At 43.1% G+C, this 13,135-nt stretch overlaps 1 protein-coding gene across 1 annotated transcript in view; it reads left to right on the top strand.

The window, feature by feature from the left end:
* The window catches only part of LOC139233673 (myosin light chain kinase, smooth muscle-like), a 97,028-nt gene that overhangs the window by 22,448 nt on the left and 61,445 nt on the right, over positions 1–13,135 (top strand). The window contains exon 4 of the mRNA XM_070864077.1: positions 2,243–2,446. Within this exon, the coding sequence (XP_070720178.1) occupies positions 2,243–2,446 (204 nt within the window). The remainder of the gene's footprint in view (positions 1–2,242; positions 2,447–13,135) is intronic.

Raw genomic sequence — 13,135 nt, 5'->3', positions numbered from 1 at the left:
TTTGGATCTAACGCCACTTTGCCCTGGATCCCATGGGCTTTTACTTTCATGGGAGACCTTATCAAAAGCTTTGCTAAGATCCATATACACTACATCATATGCACTGCCCTCATCTACCCTCCTTTCAAAATTCAATCAAGTTAATCAGACATGGCCGTCCCTTAACAAATCCATGCTGATCCAATTACCTCAGCCCGTCGCTAAAATCCACATATCCAGACTCGATTATTCCAATACTCACCTGGCCATACTTCCATCCTTTAGTTTCTCGACCTCAGCTCATCCACAACTCTGTTATCCATATCCTATCCCACGTCAAGTAATGCTCACCGATCACACCTGTCCTCCCTGAACTAAATTGGCTCCTGGTCCCCTAGTGCCTCAAATTAAAAATGATCATATTCTATTTAAATCTCTCCATCCCTCCATGGCCTCGGACCTCTCTCTCTTACAGTACTGCAAAACCTTCCAACTCTCCATTGCTCTGACTCTGGCTTCTTGACCATTCTTCCCCCCGCTCCCCCCCTCCCCCTGCCCCCCAACCCACCCCAACCCCCACTGCATCATTGGTGGCCATGCCTTCACCCATGATGATGCCAATCTTTGGAAATCCCTCTCTAAATTCCTTTGCCTCACCAACTCCTGCTCCTCCTCTAAGCCCTTCTCTGAAACCTGCCTTTTTGACCAAAGTTTTGATGACTCCTGTTCTCTCCTACTTTGGCTCATTTTATAAATTCCTTGTGCCTCTGTGAAACACCTTGGAAAGTTTTCTTTTTCATCTCTAAAGTCCTTGAACATGTTGCTGTGTCCCAAATCCATGATCATCTTTCCCACAATTCGTGTTTCAATCTATCCAAACAGGATGCTGCCTCTGCCACATCACTGAGCCAGCCCGAACCAAAGTCTCCCTGTCCCCCTCCCTCTCCTCCTTGAAGTCTCCTCTTAAAACCCACCTCCATCACCAGCCAAGGAACCCCATATCCAGCAAGATTCACACCACAGGGATTGTAGCTGTGCTGGCATTGTAACCCGTTAAAACTTTATCTAACTTGTGCTGTATATATAAAAGACTGAGCGACACTCATGTGATGTGTGCTCCATCCAGTTTCTGCTGAATTTGGGAGCATGGTCCTAAAATAGGGACTGGTTCCCAATTAGCATTTTCAACGGATTTGGGGCGGATGGTCTGAGGAAATCGTTCTGGAGCGTTTGCTACGTTGATAATGAAGGCAAGAACATGACCACCACAAAATGTGATGTGCCTGAGAGGATCCAGTTTTAATTTATTTGGAGCCAGCGGTGAAGTGAGAGATGAATTGTGTTGAGACGTAATCGCTTGGTAATCGTTTTTCCACATTATTCCATGTTGGCTCCTAATTTTTTTTTGCTTTCATTTACATTCAACCCTCCCTGTTCTTGGCCACTGCTGCACAATTCCTTCACGTTTGTGTTGCTTCTCTTTAGGTACAGGTCTGCTCCTGTATCTGTTGTAAACAGGATTTGTTTCATTTGTGCATTTGGAGCAAAACAAACTCGCTAATCCTCTAATCCCCCTGTCATGTGAGGTACTCGCGAATGAACAGCTGGTTCATCAATCCGCAGAGTAACATATGCCAAGCAGAAAGAATGTTCAATGATACCAGTTATTGGACCAATTCAGAAAAGGGTGGTGCAGGAGACCTTGGATGGAGAAAGCCTTTAGTTCATTCCTCCCCTCCCCCCTTTCCCCGCCTCTCAACTTGCTTAAAATCTGTTTAATCTCTAACTTTTCCCAGCTCTGACGACAGGTCATCAACTTGAAACGTTTTAACTCAGTTTCTCTCTCCTCAGATGCTGCCTGACCTGTTGAGTATTTCAGCATTTTCTTTTTTTATCTTGGATAGTGTAATATATGCACCTCTGAGTATGCTCATAGGTTTGTAGAGCTGTTGAGTTGGGAGTGGCTTAGCCAGTCACTTGATGTTCACAAGACTCAATAAAATCCCAGCCAGTTGGGTTTGGGGGAATCCACAATGAGGCAGGTGATTGTGAGCCTGGTGGATGAACTGGTAATGTGTAGTGTGATTGTTAAATAATTTGCTAATAAACCAACTAGTTCTTAATAGCAATGTGTTGCTATGAATTCTTAAGCAAAGAACCCATGAAGCAAATACATAGGGAAGGCCTGATTAATTCATTCTGTTTAGGGTTGTCAATAAGAACAGTATGAGATGAATACTCAGATATGTCCTCTGTTTAATAGACTTTGAAACCCTTCAACGGTCAAAGCATTCGCCCAAACAGATGAGAAACACTAATCGTGACAGAGGTATTGGTGAGACCTGCTCAGTATTTGGAGGAAAACATCACGATACTGGACCCAAGGCTGAAAATGCCCGATTATCAGCCAGTGTTTTGAGTCCTAAAGAAGTGAAGCCAAGCACTAAGAACACCAGCCTTCTTCAAGGTAATGCTTAAGATTTGCTACACGAGCTTATGTTAATTCAACAATAGTTACTGCTCAAGTTAGTGTTAATAACAGTGTCCATGTTTCTCACTGCACCTATAATTTAAGACAGCTAGCCAGATGTGCCTCCTTTCAGCTTCCTCACCTAATCATTTATTTACTTCCCAATTTTATGTTCAATTCTTCCTGCCCTTCCCCTGTAGATGTTGACCTTTTGTTGGGGTTTTGTTCCAAAGGTACCAGCATCCCTGCAGTGCCTCATCTCTGTGACCATTCCTCAGTGAGGCGAGTGAGCTTTAAACCATAGCGGGCAAGGTCAATGCGCTGCCAATTAACGTCATCTAGGGTGACACACAAGTCAGTGGCAATACAGAAATTAGGAACATATATTGACATGCAGTCTGACCTATGTCTCATCCAGTGTTTAAAGGGTATACTACTCATGAAAGAGTGCATAGAAGGCCTTTTATGTTTCCAAACTCACTATGTGGTGAGTAAATGGTAGTGAAATGTGTCACATTTCCTCATGAAGCTGATACCTCTATTGTGCATAAAAGTATTACCGGTATATCCTTTTATTGTTTTACACTGGTTTACTAGCTGGTGCAGTCATATATCTTGCTTTTTAAAAATTCGTTCCTGGGTTGTGGGCGTCACTGGCAAGGCCAGCATTTACTGCCCATTCCCAATTGCCCTTGAGAAGATGGTGGTGAGCCGCCGCCTTGAATTGCTGTAGTCCTTGTGGTGAAGGTTCACCCACAGTGCTGTTGGGGAGGGAGTTCCATAATTTTGACCCAGCGACAATGAAAGAATGGCGATATATTTCCAAGTCGGGATGGTGTGTAACTTGGAGTGGAATGTGGAGGTGGTGGTGCCCTTGTCCTTCCAGATGGTAGAGATCACAGGTTTGTGAAGTGCCGCCGAAGAAGCCTTGGTGAGTTGCTGTAGTGCATCTTGTAGATGGTACATATTATAGCCATGGTACATTGGTGATGGAGGGAGTGAATGTTTAAGCTGGTGGATGGGGGGCCAATCAAGCGGGCTGCTTTGTCCTGGATGGTGTAGAGCTCCTGATTTGTGCCATGTAGATGGTGGAAAGGCTTTGGGGAGTCAGGAGTTGCGACACCCGCCACAGAATACCCAGCCTCTGACTTGCTCTTGTTGCCACAGTATTTATGTGGCTGGTCCAGTTAGGTTTCTGGTCAATGGTGACCCCCAGAATGTTGATGGTAGGCCTTCGCCGATGAACATAAGAAAATAAGAAATAGGACCAGGAGTAGGCCACCTGGCCCCTCGAGCCTGCTCTGCCATTCAATAAGATCATGGCTCAGCTCCACTTCCCTGCCCGCTCCCCATAACCCCTTATTCCCTTATTGCCCAAAATTCTGTCTATCTCCACCTTAAATATATTCAATGACCCAGCCACCACAGCACTTTGGGGCAGTGCATAGATTTACACCCCTCTGAGAGAAAAAATTCCTCCTCCTCTCAGTTTTAAATGGGCGGCCCCTTATTCTGAGACTATGCCCCCTAGTTTTAGTTTCCCCTATGAGTGGAAATATCCTCTCTGCATCCAACTTGTCGATCCCTCTCATTATCTTATATGTTTCGATAAGATCGCCTCTCATTCTTCTGAACTCCAATGAGTATAGTCCCAACCTACTCAACCGATCTTCATAAGACAACCACCTCAGCTCTGGAATCAACCTTCTCTGAACAGCCTCCAAGCAAATATATCCTTACTTGGATACAGAGACCAAAACTGTACGCAGTACTCCTGGTGTGGCCTCACCAATACCCTGTACAGTTGTAGCAGGACCTCTCTGCTTTTATACTCTATCCCCCTTGCAATGAAGGCCAACATTCCATTTGCCTTCCTGATTACTTGCTGTACCTGTATACTAACTTTTTATGTTTAATGCACAAGGACCCCCCGGTCCCTTTGTACTGAAGCACTTTGCAATTTTTCTCCATTTAAATTATAATTTGCTTTTCTATTTTTTCTGCCAAAGTAGATAATCTCACATTTTCCTACATTATACTGCATCTGCCAAATGTTTGCCCACTCACTTAGCCTGTCTATATGCCTTTGCAGATTTTTTGTGCCCTCCTCACAAATTACTTTCCCACCTATCTTTGTATCATCAGCAAACTTGGCTACATTACACTCTGTCCCTTCATCCAAGCCAGTAATATAGATTGTGAATAGTTGAGGCCCCAGCACTGATCCCTGCGGTACCCCACTGGTTATTGTTCGCCAACCGGAAAATTAACCTTTTATCTCGACTCTGTTTTCTGTCAGTTAGCCAATCCTCAATCCATGCTAATATATTATCCCCAACCCCATGAACTTTTATCTTGCACAGTCACCTTTTATGTGGCACCTTATCGAATGCCTTCTGGAAATCCAAATACACCACATCCACAGGTTCTCCCTTATCCACCCTGCTTGTTACATCCTCAAAGAACTCCAGCAAATTTGTCAAACATGATTTCCCTTTCATAAAACCATGCTGAATCTGCTTAATTGAATTATACTTTTCCAAACGTCTCGCTACTGCTTCATTAGTAATGGATTCCAGTATTTTCCCAATGACAGATATTAGGCTAGTTGGTCTATAGTTTTCTGTTTTTTGTCTGCTTCCTTTTTTAAATGGGATCGTTACATTTGCAGTTTTCCAATCCGCTGGGACCACCCCAGAATCCAGGGAATTTTGGTAGATTACAACCAATGCATCCACTATCTCTGCAAGGACCTCTTTTAAGACCTTAGAATGTAAGTCATCAGGTCCAAGGGACTTGTCTGTCTTTAGTCCCATTATTTTACTGAGTATTACTTCATTAGTGATAGTGATTGTATTAAGTTTCTCCCTCCCTAAAGCCCCTTGATTATCCACTATTGGGATGTTTTTAGTGTCTTCTACCATGAAGACCGATACAAAATATTTATTCAACATCTCAGCCAGCAGATCCTCAAGTCACATCATCCTCAGGATTGCTGACTGGTCTTTTACAATTAAAATTCAAAATCATTTATATATTCAGTGCTGTGTTCATTTTGTACTTATTAAAGTTCACAGAGCACTTGTAGCATTTTGTCAGTGACATGGTGGATTTTTAGGACAATTCAATTCTGAAGAACGATTTAATAATTCACTTGCCCTTTGGGAGTTAGTGATTTAAATCTTTTACACTTTGAATAAACCCAATAATTCATCGCTATCCGTGTGACATTCTGTAATGATAATATGCAAGGCTTGTTAATATTTAATGAAATAAAATTACATTATTGCTACAGAGGAACCACACAATACAGTTTCAGGTGAGGCATTGTGGAAAATTTCAGTTCTTGCTTTGTGGAGTAGTGACTGTTTCTGTAAAGAATAACAAATGTATGGCCCTGAAATTCCACTTTGGCCTTCCTGCGGGCATTTTAGAGAAAAAATCCGCACTTACCTTAAGCTGCTGCCCATGTCTGCACTTCTGAGCCTGTGGCCTCCTTCGCCTGGCAGCCACAGCGCATGCAAGTGGGGACATGTACAGTGCTGGAGCTGGCATCACATGGCTCTGGGCAGCCAATCAGGTAAGATATCATAGTAATAGGAGTTCCGCAGGGTCCTAAACTCCTATTACTACGATTATGATAGACCCAAAACACATACCCAAACACCCAAAACATAGAATAAAAAATAGAAAATAATGACACTACATTCATTTAAATTAGTTATTAATATCTTTAAAAAAAAAAATTTCCCAATTTTTTTTTAAGTTTTAAAAAATAAACTTACCGTTGTGGGGAGGATTTTTAATGATATGTTTTAATAACTTTATTTTTAGATGTTTTTGTATTTTTCAAAGCACTTGCACCTGTAAAAGTAGGCTATGCCCCTGCTTTTTTAGGCGCAAGATTTTTGAGGACATTTGTAAGCGTAAATATCGGAAATTTCCACTTACAAGTGTCCTCGCTCCCGATCTGGTTACGATCTGTCAAGCCAGAAACTTGACAGATCTGTAATGTCGGTTTCTAGCGCATGCGCATTGCACACTAGAAACCGGCATTTCCGATGCCTTCCCGGGTCCGTAGGAACTCGTACGGATCCGGGAAGGCCGGAATTTCAGGGCCTATGTTTCCAGACTGATGTTATCTCTGAGCTCGTGGTTATCTAATAACCTGCTCAAGCTTTACTTTAATAGCTCAGTTCTATGCTACGTAACAGGAAAGTTTCTGTTCTTATGTATGATGCAGTAGCATTATAGAAGAGACATTGTTTAGAGTAGGAGCTGAAAACTCCTGGTTACTAAATATTAAGGAGGGATAGAACGGGGGAAAAAAGTGAGGCAGTGTAGCAGTTTTAATTTAAAAAATCCTTCACATGAGATGATGCAAAAACCAAATCTATTTGGTTGGAGTTAGTATCACAAAATCATAGAAGTTTATGGCAATGCAGGAGGCCATTTGGCCCATCCATATCCGCACTGGCCAAAGGAAAAGCTATCCAACCTAATCCCACTTTCCAGCTCTTAGTCCGTAGCTTTGTAGGTTACAGCACTTCAGGTGCAAATCCTGCACTTTTTTAATGTGATGAGGGTTTCTGCCTCGACCACCATTTCCGGCAGTGAGTTCCAGACCTCCACCTGGGTGAAACAGATCCTCCTCAACATCCCTCTAATCATTCTATCAATTACTTTAAATCTATACCCTCTGGTTATTGATCCAAAGGCTAAGGAAAATAGGTCCTTCCGATCCTCTTTATCTAGGCCCCTCATAATTTTATACAACTCTATTAAATCCCACAGCCCACAGTTCCAAAGAAAACAATCCTAGCCTATCCAATTTTTCCTCATAGCTAAAATTCTCCAGTCCAGGCAACATCCTCGATAATCTCCTCTATACCCTCTCTAGGACAATCACATCTTTCCTGTAATGTGGTGACCAGAACTTATGCAGTATTCTAGCTGTGACCTAACCAGTGTTTTATAAAGTTCTATCATAACCTCCATGTTATTGTATTCAGTGCTTCGGCTAGTAAAAGAAAGTATTTTACTTAACCACCTTATCTACCTGCCATGCTACTTTCAGGGATCTGTGGACATGCGTCCCTTTGTTCCTCTATACTTCTCAGTGTCCTACCATTTATTGTGTATTCCCTTGCCTTGTTAGCCCTCTCCAAATGCATTACCTCACAGTTTTTCTCTGGATTGAATTCCTTTTTCCATTTTTCTGCCCACATGACCAGTCTATTGATATCTTTCTACAGTCTAAAACTTTCTTCCTCACTATCAAAGAAGAGCAGGAGAGTTATCCCCGGTGTCCTGGCCAATATTTATCCCTCAATCAACATCACTTAAAAAAATATATAGATTATGTGTTCTTTATTGCATTGCTGTGTGCAAATTGGCTGCTGCATTTCCTACATTACAACAATTACTGCAGTACTTAATTGGCTGTAAAGTGCTTTGGGATTCCTGAGGTCGCGAAAGGCGTTTTATAAATGTAAGTGTTTTTTTTCTTTCAACCAATTTTTGTATCATCTTCTTACTACTTAATTTTGCCCCACATATTGAAGTCTAAATCATTGCTATATATCACAATAAGCAAGGAACCTAGTACTGAGCCCTGTGGAACCCCATTGGATGTCACCAAAGCACCCATTGACCATTACTCTTGGCTTCCTGCCACTGAGTCAATGTTGGTGTTACAGGCTTTGGAGTGCAGACTTGCTCAAATCTGGCATCTGATGCAACGCAGCGCTCTCTACAAAGGATCTGTGAGCAGAACAATGAGGCTATAATAATGAGTGACTTTAATTCACCGGAAATAGGGTGAGGTAAGATTTATGTAAGTGATATTAAGGGGAAGTGTTTCTATAATGTTTCTACTTTTTAGATCAGCATGTTTCAAACCAACAAGGAAAGTGGCAATTCTGGCTCTAGTTCTCGGTAATAAAGTGGGGTAAATAGGCAGGATATGAATAGTGGGGCTACCTCGGGGACAACGATCATAACATAACTTTTCAGTATAAACATTGAGAGGGAACAGTCAAACATAAAGGTACTGTACTGGGAAATAAATACCTTTTCACTGAAATGAAAAGGGAACTAGCCCAAATAAACCAAAATGAAAAATTGTGCACAAACAATAGAAAATGTTCAAATAGGAGATAATTCGAGTACAGGCTAGATGGTGCAGCAAATCTGGAAATCGTTGGATGAGCAGAGAAATTTTAAAAATTAAAATGAAACTTTAAAAAGAAGCATATATCGGGTAAATAATAATAGAAACTTAAGCCAAAATGCTAATGTATAGAGGAAGTAAAAAATAGAAAGATTGAGGGCATATAAAAAAAAACACTAGAAAATAACATAAAGAGGAATAGTAAAGGATTTTATAAATACAATAAAAAGTAAAAGAATATTTAATGAAGAGGTAGGGGTAGGGCCAATTATGTAGTGGTGTCCTACAAGGGTCAATGATGTGACTATTGCTTTTCTCAATATATATATATATATATTTATCTATATATAGACATATATATATATGGAGGGAACACCATCGCGGCAGGTTGGGGATGTCAGGAGGAGCCAGGGAGTAGCGTGAGCTAGTCTAGGAATGCGACGGCTTTGAGGAGGGCGACTGGATTGACATCCCCATAATCCAGGTCGCCGATTGGAGAGTGGGCAGGACCATCTGTGGGGTCGGGACCCAGGTGCAGGAGGAGAGGTGGTGAGCAGCAGCATATAGACAAGTTCGGGGCCCAGGAGAGGCGAGAGTTCGGGGCCCAGGAGCAGCGGAGTCGTGGCCCAGGAGCAGTGCAGCTTATAACAACAGTGGGGTAGGGGCCCAGGGATGGTGCAGCAGAGCTTGGTCTCCAGTATTCGTGGTTAACCCTTGTCACTGGACCAAGACCATGCTCTGTCAAGTCTGTGTGATGGTTGGTGTGCAATGGCCACTCCACATTAGAAGAATTCACGCACAGGTATCATCCACCCTTCCAAGATATAGCTCGGCGCCTGGAATAGAAATATAGAAACATAGAAAATAGGTGCAAGAGTAGGCCATTCGGCCTTTTGAGCCTGCACCACCATTCAATATGATCATGGCTGATCATGCAACTTCAATACCCCTCTCCCGCCTTCTCTCCATACCCCCTGATCCCTTTAGCCGTAAGGGCCACATCTAACTCCCTCTTGAATATATCCAACGAACTGGTCTCAACGACTTTCTGTAGTAGAGAATTTCACTCTCTGGGTGAAAATTTTTTTCCTCATCTCGGTCCTATATGGCTTACTCCTTATCAATAGACTGTGACCCCTGGTTCTGGACTTCCCCAATATCAGGAACATTCTTCCTGCATCTAACCTGTCCAGTCCCGTCATAATTTTATATGTTTCTATGAGATCCCCTCTCATCCTTCTAAACTCCAGTGAGTATAAGCCTAGCCGCTCCAATCTTTCTTCATATGTCAGTCCTGCCATCCCAGGAATTAGTCCGGTGAACCTTCGTTGCACTCTCTCAATAGCAAGCACGTCCTTCCTCAGATTAGGAGACCAAAACTGCACACAATACTCAAGGTGTGGTCTCACCAAGCCCTGTAATACTGCAGTAAGACCTCCCTGCTCCTATACTCAAATTCTCTTGCAATGAAGGCCAGCATGCCATTTGCTTTCTCTACTGCCTGCTGTACCTGCATGCCTACCTTCAGTGACTGATGTACCATGACACCCAGGTCTCGTTGCACCTCCCCTTTTACGAATCTGTCACCATTCAGATAATAATCTGCCTTCCTGTTTTTGCCACCAAAGTGGATAACCTCACATTTATCCACATTATACTGCATCCACCATGCATTTTCCCATTCACCTAACCGATCCAAGTCACTCTGCAGCCTCTTGGCATCCTCTTCACAACTCACACTGCCACCCAGCTGAGTGTCATCTGCAAACTTGGAGATATTACATTAAATTCCTTCATCTAAATCATTAATGTATATTGTAAATAGCTGGGGTTCCAGCACTGAACCTTGTGGCACCCCACTAGTCACTGCCTGCCATTCTGAAAAGGACCCGTTTATTCCCACTCTTTGCTTCCTGTCTGCCAACCAGTTCTCTATCCACGTCAATACATTACCCCCAATACCATGTGCTTTAATTTTGCATACCAATCTCTTGTGTGCGACCTTGTCAAAAGCCTTTTGAAAGTCCAAATACACCACATCCACTAGTTCTCCCTTATCCACTCTACTCGTTACATCCTCAAAAAACTCTAGAAGATTTGTCAAGCATGATTTCCCTTTCATAAATCTCTGCTGACTTGGACTGATCCTGTCACTGCTTTCCAAATGCACTGCTATTACATCTTTAATTATTGATTCCAGCATTTTCCCCACCACCGATGTCAGGCTATAATTCCCTGTTTTCTCTCTACCTCCTTTTTTTAAAAAGTGGTGTTACATTAGCTACCCTCCAATCCATAGGTCACTCATTGAAACACCTCTGAACTCATCTTTTTCTTGGTGTGGAAGCAGGTCATCCTCGACACAAGGGACCGCCTAATACTATACAACGTCTCTGCCATTTCCCTGTTCTCCATTATTAATTCCCCAGTCTCATCCTCGAGGGGACCAACATTTACTTTAGCTACTCTTTTCCTTTTTATGTACCTATAGAAACACTTACTATCTGTTTTTATATTTCATGCTGGTTTACTTTCATAATGTATCTGGTCATTGCCCGGCACATTTGTGGCGTGAATGTTACTTGCCACTTATCAGCCCAAGCCTGAATGTCGTCCAGGTCTTGCTGCATAGAGGCATGGACTGCTCCATTGTCTGAGGAGTTGCGAATGGCACTGAACATGGCTTACATGGCATTTAATCAGGACCAAAGTAGTTTCCTGGACTATTTTTGATCTCTTAAGGGGGGTCGGAGAGGAATTTTCCAGGTTTTTGTTTCCTTAATTGGCCTGGGCATTATCAGGTTTTTTGCCCGTCCTGGGAGATTAGATGGCTTCCGGGTAGGATGGGGAATGTATATTCTGTGATGCATAAGGCATCTCAGTTGTGCAGGACAGGCAGGATAGAGTAGAAGAGCTCTTCCTGTCTCTCATTGTTCGTATTTACAGGAGCACACACTGATGCAATGCGTTTGTTGGTAACACTGCGTATATTGGTTTGGAAAGACATATAGGATGCTACAAAGATCATGACTAATCTAGTTAGACCTCCGACTCATTGTTCTGGACACTTGGCTTGGGAAGGGAATCCTGTAATGCAGGATGGTGCACCGCTCACTGTTCGTGACACGAGGATTCATCGCTGTGCCACGGCATAACCTCTGTCTTCTTCCCTCCCTCCCCCAGCCCCCCCTCCCCCACCCCCCCCCTCCCCCAGCCCCCCTCCACCCCCCCCCCCCCACCACCTCCCCCGCCTCCCACTCCGCCACTGCCCAGATCAAAGAGCCATGGAACGCATCAGACAAGCATGGCCATCGCTTATGTCTGGGAATATACCAGGAAGCCGGGACCGCAATCCTGGCGACCTTTAAATCAGGATGCCCTCACCAGTTTCTGTGGAGGGAGAGAAAGCTGCTAAGAGGAAATCTAGGATTACGCCACTTCCTCATCCAGTTACCATAAAGTTAATAACCTCAACAAACAAAACTCCCAGGTATGGTTGGCAGGCTTCTGTTCACTCCAGCAGGGATTCTCTTCTCCAAACCAACCATCACAGGCCATCCTGATCTTCAAGTGATACAACAGCCCAGAAATGGCTCTTTGTGCAAAACATTTAATACATCTGCGTGACACCCGTCTATCATTTATTTTTAGATTGAATTTAAACCAAATGGGCTAATCCATGCTGTCAAAATAAGAGAAACACATAAACATTTTTAAATGATACTTGAATATCACAGATCAATTTCTCGGCCCAGTGTCAGCTGTGGCTCAGTGGGTAGCACACTCACCTCAGAGTCAGGAGGTTGTGCATTCAAGTCCCACTCCAGGAACTTGAGCAAACAAATCTAGGCTGACACTCCAGTGCAGTACTTCGGATGTTGGCACTGACGGAGGTGCCATTTTTCTGTTGGGACTTTAAACCGAGGCCCCATCTGCTCTCTCAGGTGGACATAAAAGATCCCATGGCACTTTTTCAAAGAAGAACAGGGGAGTTATCCCCACTGTCTTGGCCAATATTTATCCCTCAATCAACATAACAACAGATTTTCTTGTCATTATCACATTGCTGTTTGTGGCAGTTTGCTGTGCGCAAATTGGCTGCCGCATTTCCCACGTGACAACAGTGACTACACTCCAAAGGTACTTCACTGGCTGTAAAGTGCTTTGAGACATCCTATTTAAATACATGTCTTTCTTTCCTTCATTAGTATGTTCCGTGGCAAGGTGAAAAACTGTTAACAAAAAAACCCTAACCCTAAATGCTTTTTTAATCCTCTTGGTCATGGTGGTTGTGAAAGGCGCGATATTATAGACTAGTATGCAGGTATGCAAGTAATTAGGAAGGCAAATGGAATGTTGGCCTTTATTGCAAGGTGGATAGAGTATAAAAGCAGAGAAGTTCTGCTACAACTGTACAGTGTATTGGTGAGGCCACAACTGCAGTATTGTGTATTTAAGGAAGGATATACTTGCACTGGAGGCAGTTCAGAGAAGGTTCACCAGGTTGATTCCAG

Source organism: Pristiophorus japonicus, chromosome 21, assembly GCF_044704955.1.
Source record: "Pristiophorus japonicus isolate sPriJap1 chromosome 21, sPriJap1.hap1, whole genome shotgun sequence".
Taxonomy (NCBI): Eukaryota; Metazoa; Chordata; class Chondrichthyes; family Pristiophoridae; genus Pristiophorus; species Pristiophorus japonicus.
The sequence above is the reverse complement of the archived record's forward strand: the minus strand, read 5'-3'. Positions and strand labels throughout refer to the sequence as shown.